Source organism: Coregonus clupeaformis, chromosome 14, assembly GCF_020615455.1.
Source record: "Coregonus clupeaformis isolate EN_2021a chromosome 14, ASM2061545v1, whole genome shotgun sequence".
In the NCBI taxonomy this organism is placed as follows: domain Eukaryota; kingdom Metazoa; phylum Chordata; class Actinopteri; order Salmoniformes; family Salmonidae; genus Coregonus; species Coregonus clupeaformis.
The window spans coordinates 24,937,021-24,958,181 of record NC_059205.1 but is presented as its reverse complement, the minus strand read 5'-3'; the positions used below and the strand labels follow the sequence as shown (position 1 = coordinate 24,958,181).

At 44.0% G+C, this 21,161-nt stretch overlaps 1 protein-coding gene across 3 annotated transcripts in view; it reads left to right on the top strand.

Annotated features, from left to right (window-relative positions):
• The window catches only part of LOC121581256 (TBC1 domain family member 22B-like), a 215,630-nt gene that overhangs the window by 125,444 nt on the left and 69,025 nt on the right, over window positions 1–21,161 (top strand). For all 3 annotated transcript variants that reach the window (XM_045224755.1, XM_045224756.1, XM_045224754.1), the window contains one exon: window positions 10,334–10,409. In XM_045224755.1, the coding sequence (XP_045080690.1) occupies window positions 10,334–10,409 (76 nt within the window). The remainder of the gene's footprint in view (window positions 1–10,333; window positions 10,410–21,161) is intronic.

Below are 21,161 nucleotides of genomic sequence, written 5' to 3'. Positions count from 1 at the left end.
AGAGAGAGAGAGAGACGCAATAGAGAGAGAGAGAGAGAGAGAGAGAGAGCAATAGAGAGAGAGAGAGAGCAATAGAGAGAGAGAGAGAGCAATAGAGAGAGAGAGAGCAATAGAGAGAGAGAGAGCAATAGAGAAAGTGAGAGAGAGAGAGAGAGAGCGCAATAGAGAAAGTGAGAGAAAGAGAGGAAGAAGCAGAGATGAGAGACAGCATCACACAGTGTTCATACTGACCTCTGACTGAGCTGGACAGTCTAGATCACAGGGTATCATCTGAGTGTTAAGTGTATCATAACCCTTACATTTGCACTGTGGCCTCACTCCCTACTTCCCTAGTGCTCTGCAGTAGGCCAGGTGTTAAGCATGCTTAGCCTCAGGGTTGGGTAGGTTACTTTCTAATTGTAATCCGTTACTAGTTACCTGTCCACAATTGTAATCAGTAAGGTAACTTTTGGATTACCCAAACTCAGTAACATAATCGGATTACTTTCAGTTACTTTTAGATTACATTCCCCTTAAGCGGCATTAGAAGAAGACAAAAATGAATATTACTAATTGAACAACATCTGTTTCAGGATAAATCAATGTTTAGAGTTTACATAGTTGGCCATAAATGGATGTTTCATTTTACTTTATGGGTTGGTTATGTAGGCTTCTTCTAACCCATTGCTTTATACTGCAGATAATAATACGATTAGGCCATATCTTTACATTAAAAACCAAAGTCTGTCAGATTTCCTGTCATTCCAATTCATTTAATACCTCTTGGTCTTCAAGAATAGGACTTGGAATTATAGATTAGCCAAATTGTTTTACCTGCGCATATCCCAAAAACGAAGGATTTATTAGCCTACTCTGTTGTTTATTATTTTGTTGTCATGGAGGACTGATTGGTGGTCCTCTGTAGCTCAATTGGTAGAGCATGGCGCTTGTAACGCCAGGGTAGTGGGTTCGATCCCCGGGACCACCCATACGTAAAAATGTATGCGCACATGACTGTAAGTCGCTTTGGATAAAAGCGTCTGCTAAATGGCATATTATTATTATATTATTGGGCTCGTTGCGTCAAGTTTAAAAGTAAATTATGTTCTCGGAATAGCATGCTTTGAGCACTACTGAAAAGTGTTATATACAGTACATGTGAAAAATGAATGCCATAGGGTGGATTTGCTATATGCCTATTGTATACATTTTTGTTGGTGACACTTTGATATCTCTGTAATTTGCAGCTGCTTAAGATTTTGAGCATGTGTCTGTTAGACCTATGGGAACAAATATTTACGACTCCCTGCATGAAGCATGGAGCAGCGCTTAGAGTGGACCAGAGAGAGAGGTACAGTAGCTACTTCATTAAAGCAAAGGATCTTAAAGCTGATTTAATTATTGGTGGCTGCGGGCTCTGGGCTAGTCTTAATGAATGCTTCAAACTGGCCTACTGCTCACTCTTAACAGGTAATTGCATTTAGGCACAGAGAAAGAGGGAGGGAGGGAGGGAGGGAGAGAGATGAAGGGCACAGAGGGAGCAGGGAGAGTGGAAGGCAGCAGTAACCTGGGAGAAGAGCTGTGCCTGGACAGCATATTATGGTTTGTTGACCTGAGGACATGGCTACTGCTCGTGTGCAGATGGAGCCAGAAAGTCTCAATCCCTACTCTCTCTCTAATACATCAGACCTTAGACCATCAAACTAGATATGATCTCACTGTAGTGAACTAAGGGGATTCAGAACACTCACTGTTAATGTGGTTAGGTTAGGGAGATTACTGTCTGGTCTGGTCTGGTCCTGTAGCTCTACTATAGGAGAATGGACTGACTCCTGCTGAATGGAGTTAGATGAGGAGTAGAGGTAACACGAGGGAACGAATAAGGAAGAAACAAAGGATGGAAGAAATTATAGAAGTACATATACAGTGGGGAGAACGAGTATTTCATACACTGCTGATTTTGCAGGTTTTCCTACTTACAAAGCATGTAGAGGTCTGTAATTTTTATCATATGTACACTTCAACTGTGAGAGACGGAATCTAAAACAAAAATCCAGAAAATCACATTGTATGATTTTTAAGTAATTCATTAGCATTTTATTGCATGACATAAGTATTTGATACATCAGAAAAGCAGAACTTAATATTTGGTACAGAAACCTTTGTTTGCAATTACAGAGATCATACGTTTCCTGTAGGTCTTGATCAGGTTTGCACACACTGCAGAAGGGATTTTGGCCCACTCCTCCATACAGACCTTCTCCAGATCCTTCAGGTTTCGGGGCTGTCGCTGGGCAATACAGACTTTCAGCTCCCTCCAAAGATTTTCTATTGGGTTTAGGTCTGGAGACTGGCTAGGCCACTCCAGGACCTTGAGATGCTTCTTACGGAGCCACTCCTTAGTTGCCCTGGCTGTGTGTTTCGGGTTGTTGTCATGCTGGAAGGCCCATCTTCAATGCTCTTACTGAGGGAAGGAGGTTGTTGGCCAAGATCTCGCGATACATGGCCCCATCCATCCTCCCCTCAATACGGTGCAGTCTTCCTGTCTCCTTTGCAGAAACGCATCCCCAAAGAATGATGTTTCCACCTCCGTGCTTCACGGTTGGGATGGTGTTCTTGGGGTTGTACTCATCCTTCTTCTTCCTCCAAACACGGCGAGTGGAGTTTAGACCAAAAAGCTCAATTTTTATCTCATCAGGCCACATGACCTTCTCCCATTCCTCCTCTGGATCATCCAGATGGTCATTGGCAAACTTCAGACGGGCCTGGACATGCGCTGGCTTGAGCAGGGGGACCTTGCGTGCGCTGTAGGATTTTAATCCATGACGGCGTAGTGTGTTACTAATGGTTTACTTTGAGACTGTGGTCCCAGCTCTCTTCAGGTCATTGACCAGGTCCTGCCGTGTAGTTCTGGGCTGATCCCTCACCTTCCTCATGATCATTGATGCCCCACGAGGTGAGATCTTGCATGGAGCCCCAGACTGAGGGTGATTGACAGTCATCTTGAACTTCTTCCATTTTCTAATAATTGTGCCAACAGTTGTTGCCTTCTCACCAAGCTGCTTGCCTATTGTCCTGTAGCCCATCCCAGCCTTGTGCAGGTCTACAATTTTATCCCTGATGTCCTTACATAGCTCTCTGGTCTTGGCCATTGTGGAGAGGTTGGAGTCTGTTTGATTGAGTGTGTGGACAGGTGTCTTTTATACAGGTAACAAGTTCAAAATGGTGCAGTTAATACAGGTAATGAGTGGTGAACAGGAAGGCTTCTTAAAGAAAAACTAACAGGTCTGTGAGAGCCGGAATTCTTACTGGTTGGTAGGTGATCAAATACTTATGTCATGCAATAAAATGCAAATGAATTACTTAAAAATCATACAATGTGATTTTCTGGATTTTTGTTTTAGATTCCGTCTCTCACAGTTGAAGTGTACCTATGATAAAAATGACAGACCTCTACATGCTTTGTAAGTAGGAAAACCTGCAAAATCGTCAGTGTATCAAATACTTGTTCTCCCCACTGTATAAGCAAGCAGGAAGGGAGGGCTATGGAGGTCATAATGGCACTCTGTTATACTCATGACTAAATACAGTAATGGAGTCTGGCCTGAGAAATGAGCAGCATACAGCGAATTCAGATTCCACTCTTAGACAATTTTGCCTTGACCTGGTACTGCTGTGTACTTCTGAATCCATGTCAGCAATTGAAATATACAGTGCTATGAAAAAGTTTTTGCCCCCTTTCTAATTTTCTCTACTTTTGCATATTTGTGATACTGAATGTTATCAGATCTTCAACCAAAACCTAATATTAGATAAAGGGAACATAAGTGAACAAATAACACAACAATTACATATTTATTTCATAAACAAAGTTATGCAACACCCAATTCCCCTGTGTGAAAAAGTAATTGCCCCCTTACACTCAATAACTGGTTGTGCCACCTTTAGCTGCAGTGACTCCAACCAAATGCTTCCTGTAGTTGTTGATCAGTCTCACGTCACTGTGGAGGAATTTTGGCCCACTCTTCCATGCAGAACTGCTTTAACTCAGTGACGTGTGGGTTTTCAAGCATGAACTGCTCGTTTCAAATCCTGCCACAACATCTCAATTGGGATTAGGTCTGGACTTTGACTAGGCCATTCCAAAACTTCCAATTTGTTGCTTTTTAGCTATTTTCATGCTGACTTGATTGTGTGTTTTGGATCATTGTCTTGCTGCATGACCCAGCTGCACTTCAGCTTCAGCTCACAGACGGATGGTCTGACATTCTCGTGTAGAATTCTCTGATACAGAGCAGAATTCATGGTTCTTTATATTAAGGCAAGTCGTCCAGGTCCTGAGGCAGCAAAGCATCCCCAAACCATCACACCACCACCACCATGCTTGACCTTTGGTATGATGTTCTTACTGTGGAATGCAATGTTTGGTTTTCGCCAGGCATAACGGGACCCATCTCGTCCAAAAAGTTGACTCAAGTTTGCCAAAAAGCACCTGGATGATCATCAAGACTCTTGGAAGAACGTTCTATGGACAGATGATTCAAAAGTATATGGTTCCAGTAATGCCTGGTGAAAACCAAAATCTTCATTCCACAGTAAAAACATCATACCAAAGGTCAAGCATGGTGGTGGTGTTTGGGGATGTTTTGCTGCCTCAGGACCTGGACGACTTGCCTTAATAGAAGGAACCATGAATTCTGCTCTGTATCAGAGAATTCTACAGGAGAATGTCAGACCATCCGTCTGTGAGCTGAAGCTGAAGCGCCGCTGGGTCATGCAGCAAGAAAATTATCCAAAACACACAATCAAGTCTACATGAAAATTGCTAAAAAGCAACAAAATGGGAGTTTTGGAATGGCCTAGTCAAAGTCCAGGATTTGAAACGAGCAGTTCATGCTTGAAAACCCACACGTCACTGAGTTAAAGCAGTTCTGCATGGAAGAGTGGGCCAAAATTCCTCCATAGCGACGTGAGAGACTGATCAACAACTACAGGAAGCATTTGGTTTGAGTCATTGCAGCTAAAGGTGGCACAACCAGTTATTGAGTGTAAGGGGGCAATTACTTTTTCACACAGGGGAATTGGGTGTTGCATAACTTTGTTTAGGAAATAAATTAAATAAATATGTAATTGTTGTGTTATTTGTTCACTTATGTTCCCTTTATCTAATATTAGGTTTTGGTTGAAAATCTGATAACATTCAGTATCACAAATATGCAAAAGTAGAGAAAATTAGAAAGGGGGCAAATACTTTTTCATAGCACTGTAAGTTATATCTGTCAGCCTACGTGAAATCCTTGTCATTGTGTATTCTGCATAGTGTATTATTTTCTTGAAGTAGCTTCTAATAGCTGGGCTGTACAGTAGCACAGGGAGGTCACAGTGAAGGGAGAGGTGATGGTAGGCCAAGGTTTCTCTCTGTCTCTCTTGCTCTCTCTTTGTCTCTGTCTCCCCCCCCTCTCTATCTTTCACCCTCTCTCCATCTCCCCCCCCTGTCAGTAGTGTGTTGTATCCAGAGCCACTCCTGTATTCATGGCCACAACACTCAGGCCCCAGAACGCTCACTGCAGGATGCACAGCTGAACCTGAAGGTCGGGCAGCAATTGTTTATCGGTTAATGTCTCTCGCTCCTTCTGTCTCTCGCTCCTTCTGTCTCTCGCTCCTTCTGTCTCTCGCTCCCTCTGTCTCTCGCTCCCTCTGTCTCTCTGTCTCTCGCTCCCTCTGTCTCTCGCTCCCTCTGTCTCTCTGTCTCTTGCTCTCTGTCTCTTGCTCTCTGTTTCTCGCGAGCTCTCTCTCTCTCGCCTTGTCCTTGCAGCTCTCTCTACAAGTGCAACCCATCAGCAGCATAGCCACACTCCCTCCATAGTACTTCCCATGGCTCAGAATACAGGCACGCACGCAGACAGGCACACACACATACACACACACACACACACACACACACACACACACACATACACACACACTTGTAGTAACTTTAACTTACAGAGAATCAGCCTATGATTTAATCATTTATAGTTTTTAAGTTGGGGAAAATGCCACAAACAGAGAGGGCTGCCTTGCTTCTAGCTCTTAGGAAACTTTTCAGTATTTTGTTTTTTTATGTATTATTTCTTACATTATTAGCCCAGACAATTGTTTGTGTTATTACATACAGCTGGGAAGAACTATTGGATATCAGAGTGGCGGTAACTCACCAGCACTACCAGCATTACAACCAGGAATACGACTTTCTCAAAGTGGATCTTTTGTTCGCACCCCCCAGGGCAATTGAACTGATTCTCGAGGCCAACCCAAAACAACGCCAGAGGAGAGGTACTCGGAGCGTCCTTCTAGTCCGATTTCGGAGGCGTGCACACCACCCACCGCTTCCGAGTATATTACTCGCTATTGTTCAGTCTCTGGATAGTAATGTTGACAAGCTCAAGGTGAGGGTTTCTTTACAGAGAGACATCAGGGATTGTAATATACTCTGTTTCACGGAAACATGGCTCTCTCCGGATATACTGTCTGAGTCGGTCCAGCCAGTTGGGTTCTCAGTTCATCGCGCAGACAGGAATAAATATCTCTCCTGGAAGCAGAAGGGTGGAGGTGTATGTTTTATGATTAAAGACTCATGGTGTAATTGTGATAACATACAGGAACTCAAGTCCTTTGGTTCACCCGACCTAGAATACCTCACAATAAAATGCCGACCGTGTATTTCCCCCCTCAAGCCAACACCACGATCGCCCTCAAAGAACTTCACTGGACTTTATGCAAACTGGAAACCACATATCCTGAGGCTGCATTTATTGTAGCTGGGGATTTTAACAAAGGTTGCCGAAATTCTATCAACACATCGACTGCAGTACTCGCACTGCTAAAACACTCGACCACTGCTACTCCAAATTCCGGGATGCATACAAGGCCCTCCCCCGCCCTCCTTTCGGCAAATCTGACCACGACTCCATTTTGCTCCTCGTTTCCTATAGGCAGAAACTCAAACAGGAAGTACCTGTGCTAAGGACTATTCAACGCTGGTCTGACCAATCGGAATCCATGCTTCAAGATTGTTTTGATCACGAGGACTGGGATATGTTCCAGATAGCTTCAGAGAATAATATCAACGTATATACTAATACGGTGACTGAGTTTATCAGGAAGTGTATAGGAGATGTTATATTCACTGTGACTTTTAAAACCTACCCTAACCAGAAACCGTTGATAGATGGCAGCATTCGCGCAAAACTGAAAGCGCGAACCATCGCATTTAACCATGGCAAGGTGACTGGGAATATGGCAGAATACAAACAGTGTAGTTATTCCCTCCACAAGGCAATCAAACAGGCAAAACGTCATTATAGGGAAAAAGTGGATTTACAATCCAATGGCTCAGACACGAGACGTATGTGGCAGGGTCCACAGACAATCACAGACTACAAAATGAAAACCAGCCACGTCGCGGACACCGACGTCTTGCTTCTGGACAAGCAGTGCCACCGACACGGCCCGCTACCAAGGACTGTGGGCTCTCCTTCTAATGGCTGACGTGAGTAAGACATTTAAGAGTGTTAATCCTCGCTAGGCTGCCGGCCCAGATGGCATCCCTAGCCACGTCCTCAGAGCATGCGCAGACCACCTGGCTGGTGTGTTTACGGACATATTCAATCTCTCCCTATCCAAGTCTGCTGTCCCCACATGTTTAAAGACGCCACTATTGTCCCTGTACCCAAGAAAGCAAAGGTAACTGAACTAAATGACTATCGCCCGGTAGCACTCACTTCTGTCATCATTACGTGCCTTAAGAGACTAGTCAAGGATCATATCACCTCTACCTTACCTGCCACCCTAGACCCACTTCAATTTGCTTACCTCCCCATTAGACCCACAGATGATGCAATCGCCATCACACTGCACACTGCCCTATCCCATCTGGACAAGAGGAATACATTTACATTTAAGTACCTATGTAAGAATGCTGTTCATTGACTATAGCTCAGCATTCATCACCATAGTACCCTCCAAGCTCATCATTAAGCTCGATGCCCTGGGTCTGAACCCCGCCCTGTGCAACTGGGTCCTGGACTTCCTGACGGGCCACCCCCATGTGGTGAAGGTAGGAAACAATACCTCCACTTCGCTGATCCTCAACACTGGGGCCCCACAAGGGTGCGTGCTCAGCCCTCTCCTGTACTCCCTGTTCACCCATGACTGCGTGGCCAAGCACGCCTCCAACTCAATCATCAAGTTTGCAGACGACACAACAATAGTAGGCTTGATTACCAACAATGACGAGACAGCCTACAGGGAGGAGGTGAGGGCTCTGGGAGTGTGGTGCCAGGACAATAACCTCTCACTCAACATTAACAAAACAAAGGAGATGATCATTGACTTCAGGAAACAGCAGAGGGAGCACCCCCCCTATCCACATCAAGGGGACCACAGTGGAGAAGGTGGAAAGCTTCAAGTTCCTCTGTGTACACATCACTGACAAACTGAAATGGTCCATCCACACAGACAGTGTGGTGAAGGCGCAACAGCGCCTCTTCTACCTCAGGAGGCTGAAGAAATTTGGCTTGGCACCTAAAACCCTCACAAACTTTTACATTAGAGGGTGCTGTGGTCTGTCTCCCTATTGGGTTCCACCACCACTGTCTCCAGTTTTCACCTCTTGACTGCTCCGCCCACTTCCTTAGTTTATGATAGTGGCGAAATCTGACTTCTCCTCTATGTATTCAGTTTGGAAACAATGGTGGTGAAATCAATCAAGCCCTGTCATGCAAAAATAATCATGTTCAGTTTGAACTCTGTTCAACCCCGGCTCACCCTGGCTTGACCTGGAGATTGACTGTGGACATGGCAGGTCCACAATTAATCTCTCAAACATACCTAAGCCTATCCCCTCTTTCCCACCCCGTCATGCTGTAATTAACCATGAAGACGCCCAAGGAGAGACAGAGGGTTTAGCCTGAACTCTGTTCAACCCTGGCTCGTTCCAGGGATATACCTAAGCAGAGCCACAGGGTCACAGTCTGGTTTCAGTCACTGATAAGATAAGAACACGGGTCAGATGCCCATTTCACACACACACACAAACCCAGTGAGTGGAACCAATTCAATTATTGTTTAGCAACAGAGATAAAAATCCATATTCATGTAAAAATCCACATCAATCCAAGGCCTGCTGTGTGGCTGTTGCTTTTCGTCCCCGAAGCCCTTAATCAAATAAGAAATTATTTGATTACTTAAATGTACTTTAGGATAAAACTGGGCTTGTCTGTACATGTCAAATGAACGTGACTTGCTCCACTATGTAAAGTCCACTTCCAAAGACAGTTTGTACATTAGGACAAGCCTCAAACAAAAGTGACTTTTCAATTTCCAATTCCTGTTCGCCTATGTTATTAGCACACCCATAAGCACTCTCTAAATGGAGCTTGTTCTATAAAACTGATCTTACATGTCCCCATTAGATGGATACCCTCTTTACTATGCTATAAGGAGACATCATTAGCTCTTCAAAAGGTGTCATCTATTCATACTGTGGCTAAAGGTGACATCAATGGATGCGTAATGGTCTTAGCTATTCAAGAACTGTCATCTATTCATACTGTGGCTAAAGGTGACATCATTGCATGCATAATGGTCTCAGTACTTTAAGAGGAACTGAACCAAAAAACGACTTCCCTGGTTGAAAAGCAGCCTATGTGGCATCAGTAGTAGTCATAAACATACATTCTATTCCCAAAACAGTCAAATGTAGTAATGAGGAGGAGGGAAATGGATGCAAAATCAGTGAGTTCAGCCCCCCCTTTAAGCCCTGCTGTCTGATATTTGCATTTAGACTGTAAATGTTGCATTTAATCTCCTGTCAGCATGTGTTTAGTGGTTGAGATGACAGCTCACCTCCTGATCTCTCCTGTTCTCCCTCTCTCTCTCTCTCCCCTTCTCCTGTTCTCGCTCTCTCTGTCTCTCTGTTTCTGTGTGTGTGTGTGTGTGTGTGTGTGTGTGTGTGACCTCCCTTTCCCTTCAAAAGGGCCACAGGGTGATCACGAGCTGTGGTAGCTAGCTGCTCACCCTTGAATGACTATGTGTATGCTCTGTGTGTCAGTGTCCCTCAGCTAGTATACACAGTTGTTTGTTCATTTGTCGTCATTACTATTCCAAACACATATCCTCTTTTTCTTTACTGAAGCACATGAGTGTTTGAAGCAACAGTTTGGTACAACAGTCTTGTCTCTGTTTTTAATAGTGTGGCCATCACCCCTAGTAGGTCAGGCCTCACCTTGCTGTGAAATTCATATCTCTCTCTCTCTCTCTCTCTCTCTCTCTCTCTTTCTTTCTTTCTTTTCTGTCCATCTCTCCAATCAAGGACAACTACACATTTGCCCAGCCGGGGATCCAAAGGAAAGTCAAGGCTCTGGAGGAGTTGGTCAGCAGGATCGATGGTGAGTTCTCCCTCTCTCCTCTCTGTCCTTGCTCTCTCTCTCTTCCTCTCCTCTCTCTCTCTCTCTCTCTCTTCCTCTCCTCTCACTCTCTTCCTCTCTCTCTCTCTCTCTTCCTCTCTCCCTCTCTCTTCCTCTCCGCTCTCCTGTCCTCTCTCCCTTTCTCCCCCCTCTCCTCTCCTGTGGTACTTTCCCTCTTCCTCTCCATCTTTCTCACCCCTCCCTCCCCTTGTGCTCTCGCTCTTTCTATCTCCCTCTTTCGATCTGTGTGGTTTCCGGAAGGGAAATCCTGTCTCTGAGCACACCCCTACTTCCTATATCTCTCTCTCTTTGTCTGTCCATCTGTCTGTCTGACCATATCTCTCTTCCTGTCTGTCAGAATGACGATTAGTCTGTCCATCTGTTAGAGTGATTGCACGCACGCACACACACACACACACACACACACACACACACACACACACACACACACACACACACACACACACACACATACACACACACACACACACACACACACACCCTGACTGCTGTGCGTCATCCTCAATCAGCGGCGGGTCAGTATGGCCTTTAACAGAGCGGTGGCTGGCTGGCGTCTGCTCCGCCGGGGGGAAGCAGGAGCCACCAGAGCATGAGCTCCTCTCATTACTTTAGATTACAGAGGTGTAATCAGAATTCACTGGCCATCCGCTCCTCCCGCCATCTCCTCACAGAGCAGGATAAGGCCAGGGTGGGGCCTCCCGAGTGACGCAGTGGTCTAAGGCACTGCATCGCAATGCTAGCTGTGCCACTAGAGATCCTGGTTCGAGGATGGGGCGGCACACAATTGGCCCTGCGTCATCCAGGTTTGGGGAGGGTTTGGCCAGCAGGGGTATTCTTGTCCCATCGCGCACTAGCGACTCCTGTGGCGGGCCGGGCACAGTGCACGCTGACACCGTCGCCAGGTGTACGGTGTTTCCTCCGACACATTGGTGTGGCTGGCTTCCGGTTTAAGCGGGCATTGTGTCAAGGAGCAGTGCGGCTTGGCTGGGTTGTGTTTCAGAGGACGCACGGCTCTCGACCTTCTCCTCTCCCGAGTCCGTACAGGAGTTGTAGCGATGGGACAAGACTGTAACTACCAATTGGATACCACAAAAACTGGGGAGAAAAAGGGGTAAAATAATATAATACAAAAAAAGTATAAAATATGGATAAGGCCAGGGTGGAGGGAGACTGGTGCACAAAGCCAGAAAGCCAGACCAGGACCAGAACTATACTTTCTTTACATTAGAGAGGTGTAATCAGGATTCAGTGGACATCTTCTTACAGAACAGGGACAGAGACAGAGCCCTGCACTGCACGCGGTCAACCCAGTTCTAGACCCAGATTCAACCCCAGACCTAGCGCTATACCCTACTGCCAGATCCAGCCCAGCCCCATGCCCCATCTGTATACCATAGCCCCAGAAACAGGCATTTGTATTCCACATTTCTGACGTCTCTGCTCAGTTTGGACTTTATTTATCTATATTTAACAACCAAATTTATGCAGGGAGTGAAATTGAGACTAGATAAATGTCTTTAGGTCGCATGTTAGATTTACCCACTCTGGAGTAAGAACGAGACTGTTCTTAAACAGAGATTGAACTTTACCAGTCCTCCTTGAGAACTTCAGTTCTTTCTCTCTTACTTTATAGTTTTGAGTTTCCGGTGTTGAAATGCCATCTCCATTTTCTTGATCCTACAGTACAGGTCTACTGTAAATTACCGGTAAATACTTATAAATGAACCATACTTCGCCAGGAATGTACATTTATTACTGTGACATTTTTAACAGCTGTTAGGTGGCCTTTTCTCAATTGACTTGTAACAGAGAAGGTAGCCTAGTGGTTAAGAGCGTTGGGCCAGTAACCAAAAGGTCGCTGGTTTGAATCCCTGAGCCGACTAGGTGAAAAATTTGCCGATGTACCCTTGAGCAAGGCATTTAACCCTAATTGCTCCTGTAAGTCACTCTGGATAAGAGCGTCTGCTAAATTACTCAAATGTAAAATGTTTTCTTTTTTCATTATTTTTTTTTCAATTTAACATATCGCTCATTAACTCAACACACAGCTCCTTAAAGGTTTGAACCCTATAGACACACGCATGCACGCGCACACTTATACACACACACACACACACACACACAGGTCTCCTCATAGGTTTGAACCAACACAAACTCCTGAGTGGCGCAGTGGTCTAAGGCACTGCATCGCAGTGCTAACTGTGCCACTAGAGATCCTGGTTCGAATCCAGGCTCTGTCGCAGCCGGCCGCGACCGGGAGACTCATGGGCGGCGCACAATTGGCCCAGCGTCGTCCAGGGTAGGGGGGAGGGAATGGCCGGCAGGGATGTAGCTCAGTTGATAGAGCATGGCGTTTGCAACGCCAGGGTTGTGGGTTCGATTCCCACGGGGGGCCAGTATAAAAAATAAAATAAAATGTAATCACTAACTGTAAGTCGCTCTGGATAAGAGCGTCTGCTAAATTACTAAAATGTCAAATGTAAATAAGCAAAGTCTGTAGTTTCTCATTGTAATTAGAGACAAGTTTTCTCCCGGGAATGAGTCTCCTGCCTTCTATGAATCCCAATGTGTTAATTCATCTGGCATTAAAATGGCACCCTATCCTGTATATAGTGCAATACTTTTGACCAGAGCCCTAATGATGCCCCCTATAGGCCCTGGTCAAATGTAGCACACTAAATAGGGAATACATGCTGTTTGGGACACAGCCAATCTGTTAATTGACTGTGGTTAAATACTTCTGATGTCCCCATAATGTCCATGCTTTGTCATTCAAATGCTTCTCATTAACGTTATGCTCTAATAGCGTTCTCACTGTTCTCATCATGAATACCGAACAGAAGCCCTTATCAAATGGCTCCTTTGTAGTGCAGTCTTGTTCTTGACTAACCTTCACATTGTTGGACTCCGGAGTCCCACTCGTGTCACATTGAACTGTATTTGTCTCTAATCAGGGGGGCTAAATGTCTTGCGCTTCACATTCAACTGGGATGTGGAAGTAGGGGAGAATGCTGCTGAGAGAATGAGAGTCAATGAAATATAACAATTTATCTTTGAGAAGGCTGTGGTGCTTTAGTGGTTTTGAAAGAGCTAGGGAGAGGAGAGCAGAGAGAGAGACCGTTTAGGGTGAACACTTCTGTTGTATGAGTTGTTATGATGGTTTGATTGGATCTCATGTCAAGGGAATGTGTTGTATAGTATAATTTTTTTCTGCTTTCATGTCAGTATGTTGTGTCCTGCAGCAGACTAATGATAGACTGAGGGAAAGTGCGGAGAGAGAGAGAGAGAGAGAGAGAGTGAGTGCACAATAAATTAGGTGTGAGAGGAGAGAGAAATTAGTTTAAGATTTGTCTTCCTCTTGAATTCCTGTATTCATTGGTGGGTGGGTGTTCGTTCGCGTGTTTGTTTGTTCGCGTGTGTGTGTCAGACCTGGGTTCAAATACTATTTAGGGTATTTTAATTACTTTCAAAGACATTTGGAAGTAAGTATTTTTATTTATTTTTTATTTTAAAACACAAGTAGTTGCATATGAGAATGTATTTGGAAATACACTTGGAAAGTATTGGCATGCATTTGAAAATATTCAAATACATAGTTTTTATACAAATATTTAAATACTCCCACTTTTTTTTTTTTGTTAACCTTTTTTTTCAACAGGGGTCATGCTGCGACCAATGTGTCTTTCTCAGATGAGACCTGCATAAACATAAATATACACTTTACACGTTATTAATACACATCAATATTCACATCAATACACTAAAAGCAAAACACAATCATAGAAAACAAACAATCAGCCTTTTGAATTGCCCTAGAGGCACCAATTCATAAATTTTAGGGAACCTTGGACAAGTAAGCTACAAAAAAAACTAAAAGCAGATTTACCAAACTCAGTGGAGATCGAAGGTATCTCCAGAGTTACCCATTCCTGAGACCGAGTCTGGTATCTCGTACGTCTGTAAGTTAATAATGTAAGGTACGTAAGTTTATGCAGGAGGGCTTTATAAACAAAAAGAGTGCAAGGCATCGATCTACGAGACTTCAGAGGGCCAGCCTACATTCTGATACTGAATGCAGTGATGTGTACCGAACCCATCACCTATAATAAAGCGTAGTACATTATGATAAATCTGCAACAGGTGTATGTAAAAAAAAAAGATTATGCAGATTTACATATACATTTACGTCATTTAGCAGACGCTCTTATCCAGAGCGACTTACAAATAGGACAACATTGTTTATATGGACAGTAAAAAGTACAGGACCTAATATAGATCCCTGTGGGACACCTTTCGTAAAATATCAAGGAACGCTGACTTAACGCCATCAGAAAAAACACGGTGTCCTGTCCTTCAAGTAATTTTCGAACCAATTACATGACGCCGACTGTAGACAATCTTTGAATCAATAAAGAGTGGTCAACAGTATCCTCCTATCCATACCCTTTACCACATCATTTAACACCAAGGTTGCAGCAGAGATGGTGCTATGACCCGGCATGAAACCAGACTGGTGAACACTTAGAATACATCTCGTAGCTAGGAAGGATCTACGTTAACAATTGATTAATATAACTTTTTCAGGGCTCAACATTAAGGCCTGTCCGCTTGTCCGGGGCAAGTTTTTAAAAAATTGTTGGAGAACCAGAATATAGATTTCAGTAAAGAATCACAATATCAAACAATTACTCTGATCAGAATTGGATCAGGCAGTGCATGGTTGACATTCTGAGTAAATTGTCTATATTCCTATTTGCTATAACAAACATATATAAATAAGTTATATTTACACAAGGCAAGAGAACAATATAGACAGAGCTAAGAGTCTCACCAAAGCAGCACAAAATATCTGGTAAGAAAATTGTTTTTTTCTCTCCATTTGTAGCTCAGCTCGTAGAGCACGGCGCTTGTAACGCCAGGGTAGTGGGTTCGATCCCCGGGACCACCCATACACAAAAATGTATGCACGCATGACTGTAAGTTGCTTTGGATAAAAACATCTACTAAATGGCATATTATATTATTATTATATGAATATGACTTGGCCTATTATGCCACTCTTTCAGTTTAATTCAGGCTAGATTTCTCCTGCCACGCTTTTTCACGATCAAGCAATGAATGAATCTAACAAGAGATCTAGGCTATCACAAAGTTTTGTTGTTTTTGAATAACCCCAAAACATGGGAGGCTTAAGGTAATAATGAGAGAGATAGAAGAAACAATAGCAATATATAAAAATCAAATGAGAAATTTTAACAAACCTTGTAGTTGAGCAAAGCATTATAAGACAGAAATGATGCATGTGAGGCCAGAAAAACCAAACAACCAAAAGCCTAATCCTGCTAACTAAAATATCATAAAAGCATTAAGACGCATTCAAATTATGAAAAGTATTTTCCAAACTATTATAGTGTTTAATGTCCTAAAGTTGCAGCTTTTAAATGGGAATAATTATGAAAGTCAGAGTCTATGCTATTCTCATTCACAGATTTATTTTGAATGACAAATATTTTAGCAAACAATACCAAGATTGAAAATTCCAATGAGGAGTCAAAAACTTAGGCTACAGCTGAGGGAATGCTTATGTAATGTATGTGTAGTTGGCCTATGCCTATTTCCATATTATTCTAGCAATGAGCAACCTACCTATACCGCATATAGTAGCCTAGGCCTAAGAATAAAAGAGGATGAGGAAAAAATGCGAATCAGTTTATAATTTTCCAGCCCATGATGATTTTCAACCCATCACAAGACGCACAGCCAGCGAGGCTTGTTGACTGTGTCACTCGCTCCATCTGCACGCTTCGGCACACAAAGATAGCCGGATAGGCCTAGGCTACAACACATCTCTTTCCTACCACAGCTCCACCAGAGTGAATAAGCTATTCAAAAGATGTGGCTCAGCTAAATATATTTTTTCAATGTCATAACTATTCTCATCCTTCCCATAGCATGCCAGCCAAATGCATAGCAGTCTTTTTTCTTACATGTAGACTGATCCCCAGCAGAGTCTGTGATAGAACTTAGAAAGTAGCTTGATTTAGCTTTAAATAATTTAGAAAGTACATCTATTTCTGCACTTCTATATTTATTTCTACATCTAGGAAGTACATGCATTTGAACCAGGTCTGTTTTGGTATTTTAAATAATGTATTTGGAAATATGTTTTTGAAATACTTTAAAGTAGTAGGCTATTTATAGGAAAGTATTTGAAAATACTTTCAAATACTTCCAATAGATGTGGTTGATTTGGGCCACAAATACTCAAATACACAGGAAATAACGATTTAAATAACAAATAATCAAATACAGGTGCGTGTGCATATCATTATGTGTGTTTGCCTTCAGAAAGTATTCAGACCCCTTGACCTTTCCAAATTTTGTTACATTACAGCCTTATTCTAAAATGGATTTTTTTTTTTTATCCTCCTCAATCTACACACAATACCCCATAATTACAAAGTGAAACAGGTTTTTAGACGTTTTTGCTAATTTATTAATAATAAAAACATAAATACCTTATTTAATACGTATTCAGACCCTTTGCTAAGACTCGAAATTGAGCTCAGGTGCATCTTGTTTCCATTGATAACCTTGAGATGTTTCTACAACTTGATTGGAGTCCACCTGTGGTAAATTCAATTGATTGGGCATGATTTGGAAAGGCACACACCTGTCTATATAAGGTCCCACAGTTGACAGTGCATGTCAGTGCAAAAACCAAGCCTTGAGGTCAAAGGAATTGTCCGTAGAGCTCCGAGACAGGATTGTGTCGATGCACAGATCTGGGGAAGGGTACCAAAACATTTCTGCAGCTTTGAAGGTCCCCAAGAACTCAGGTGGCCTCCATCATTCTCAAATGGAAGAAGTTTGGAGCCACCAAGACTCTTCTTAAAGCTGGCTGCCCAGCCAAACTGAGCATTCGGGGGACAAGGGCCTTGGTCAGGGAGGTGACCAAGAACCCGATTGTCACTCTGATAGAGCTCCAGAGTTTCTCTGTGTAAATGGGAGAACCTTCCAGAAGGACAACCATCTCTGCAGCACTCCACCAATCAGGCCGTTATGGTAGAGTGGCCAGACGGAAACCACTCTTGATTAAAAGGCATGTGACAGCCCGCTCTGAGTTTGCCAAAAGGCACCCAAAGGACTCTCAGACCATGAGAAACAATAGTCTCTGTTCTGATGAAACCAAGATTGAACTCTTTGGCCTGAATGCCAAGCGCCACATCTGGAGGAAATCTGGCACCATCCCTACGGTGAAGCATGGTGGTGGCAGCATCATGCTGTGGGGATGTTTTTCAGCGGCAGGGACTGGGATACTAGTCAGGATCGAGGGAAAGATGAAGAAAGCAAAGTACAGAGAGATCCATGATGAAAACCTGCTCCAGAGCACTCAGGATCTCAGACTGGGGCGAATGTTCACCTTCCAACAGGACAACGACCCTAAGCACACAGCCAAGACAACGCAGGAGTGGCTTCGGGACAAGTGTTCGTGCCATTCAGGACCTCTATACCAGGCGGTGTCAGAGAAAGGCCCTAAAAATGGTCAGACTCCAGCCACCCTAGTCATAGACTGTTCTCTCCGCTACCGCACGGCAAGCGGTACCGGAGTGCCAAGTCTAGATCCAAAAGGCTTCTTAACAGCTTCTACCCCCAAGCCATAAGAATCCTGAACAGCTAATCATGGCTACCTGGACTATTTGCGTTTATTATCTATGCATAGTCACTTTAACTTTACCCACATGTACATATTACCTCAATTATCTCGACTAACCGGTGCCCCCGCACATTGACTCTGTACCGGTACCCCCTGTATATAGCCTCCCATTTAATCTTACTGCTGCTCTTTAATTATTTTGTATGTTTTTACTTATCTATATATATTTTTTAACTTAACTGCGTTGTTGGTTAAGGGCTTGTAATAAGCATTTCACTGTTGTATTCGGCGCATGTGGCAAATTACATTTTATTTGAATGTCCTGGAGTGGCCCAGCCAGATCCCGGAATTGAACCCGATCGAACATGTCTGGAGAGACCTGAAAATAGCTGTGCAGTGACACTCCCCATCCAACTTGAGGATCTGCAGAGAAGAATGGGAGAAACTTCCCAAATACAGGTGTGCCAAGCTTGTAGCGTCATACCCAGGAAGACTCGAGGCTATAAAGTGCTTCAACAAGGTACTGAGTAAAGGATCTGAATACTTATGTAAATGTGATATTTCCGTTTTTTTTTTATTTTATACATTTGCAACAATTTCTAATTATGGGGTCATTATGGGGTATTGTGTGTAGATCGATGAGTTAAAAAAAAATCAATTTAATCAATTTTACAATGAGGCTGTAACATAACATAATGTGGAAAAAGTAAAGCGGTCTGAATACTTTCTGAATGAACTGTATAAGCGTGTGAGTATGTCTGTGAGCATGAGTTGGTGTGGATTGATTTCCACCTCTGCGTAACTAGATCCTTTAGGGCTGTTCCAAGGAAGATGTAAAACACTCTGCCATCTCTCTGCTAGCTGATTAAACCTGACACAGGACATGGCTCCAAGGGGGTCGTTGTGGGATAATAGCACAGTGTAACAACAGTCCTACAAAGCCCCAGAGTGACTTAAAAATAACCACCTAACCACCATTCAACACTGGAATTTACACCTTGAAAAGAGGAAACTGTTCAAAATGTGCAGAGAACAGCAGGGCACAAGAAGGAAAAAAGAGAGAAAAGGGGTATGGGAAAGAGAAAGGTAGAGGAGGAGCCAGTGAAGGAGAGAGAAAGAAAAGGGGAAGAGGAGAATAAAGCATCAGATGCAACAGCTGTGGTGAAGAGAGAGATCAGTGCCCTTGCTACATTCCCTTCCTTCAGAGACACATATCAAGCCTTAGTCTCTTCCTCTATGTGGTACACCAGCCAGGTTGTATTTGATCCTATTATCACCGCGTAGTGTTTCCCCTACCACAGTCTCTGATGTGATAAGGTGTGTGTTAGCCAGGGCTGGACATGTACGACTGAGAGATGGACTGCCCAGATTGGTGCTACTTGGTGGGCCGGGGCCCTGATGTTCAGACATGCTCCTGAAGCTCTCCCCTGGCTCCTCAGCCATATGGCTCTGCTCTGCTCTGTCAGGTGACAGAAAGGAAGGAGCTAGCTTAGCACCACAGGGACATGACAGAACCCGACCAGCCTGCCAGCCTTGCCTGACATAATGTCTGTAGGCACAGGGGAGAGACTAGACGCGACAGAGAAAGATGGGAGGGGAAGGAGGGCGTGGAGGTGGTGTGAGAGATAGAGAGACCTCAACTGTCCCTCACTCGTGATGCCATGAACTTGAGCAAAGACACATTGCGGTCATACAGCTGAATAGCCACATCATGCTTGAACAGCAACCACAATATCTGCCCAGACTGTACACTCTATGAAGAGGTATTCTCTATTTTCCCACTGCAATGATACTAGAGACTAATGATACTGCATTTTATAGGGTGCTTTTTCAAGGTGCTTTACATGTTAACAGTGTAATGGTGAGCTGACCTCACCTTGCATTGTCCTTTGCGGTGATGCTGATAGATGAAATTGCTGATAAAATCGGTGATGATATGAGAAACTGATCTCCACCTGATGCTGATAATGCAGAAACTGATCTGTATTGTTGTGTTATATGGACTTACACCAGAGTCTTGTATTACCTGATACTTTAGCTGATACAGTCAATTTGACCACCAGGCACTGAGAGGAGGGTATGGGAGAGAAGAGGTTGGGGAGAGGTGCTGATCTCACCCCGGTGTCTGATTTGCATTAACGCTTCATCACGTTCTACCCTGTGACTCGTCTGCTCTCTGTCAGCGGCTCAAGTCCGTCCTTCAGTCTCTCTCTGTCTGCCCTTCAGCCCAAACACTGCCAGCTCACCTGCCTTTATCTTCCTCAAACAGAGAGCAAAGGAGAGAGAGCAGAGAGAAAAGCACAGACATGGAGCAGGGAACGAGAGAGAAGAGAGGGAGACCGAATAGAGAGAGAACGGAGGGGAATAGAGAGAGCGTTAGAGCACAGCCCTGCCTGGACCCTCCACCACCCCACACTTGCCTCTGAAATCGACAGGGGTGGATAGAGATAACTGTTTGGCATGATGCCTCAAGAACTCTCCCTTTTCTCTGCCACTGTGTAGCGCTAGGTCCAGACAGTACAGTAGCCTATATAGCAGAGGGCATAGTCTAGGCTATCTGACCAGTCCCTGCAGAATTTAGCGGAGGAGTGAACCTTCAATAGGCCCCGATATTCCCCTGACGAATCACTAACACATTTTGGTGAATGACCCGTCTGGGGTAAAAACAACCACCCTGCTTCTTTTAGTACAGGGGTAGTCAACCCTGGTCCTGCAGTACCGCAGGCACTTCATGTTTTTGATTTAAGCGACCTGGAAGCTCAGGTGTGTTGAATTTAATCAATCACTGAACTCATCAATTAGCTCAGTTGGTCAGGTGTGGTGGAACAAAATCCTACCGTATCTGCGGCACTCTAGTGTAATCAGGTCTCTGCCTACAGTACCATCTCATCTGTACAGCTCAGATCAGAGAGGCAGTGGGAGCCAATGGGTCCTGTCCTCTCGTAGCAGTTCCCTACTTCCTCTAGCTCTGTTATTACAGGCCTGTATTATTATGGGGGAGGAGAAGTGGAAGGATGGAGGAATGAGGGGATGAGGGGTGTAGGGGCGGAGAAGTG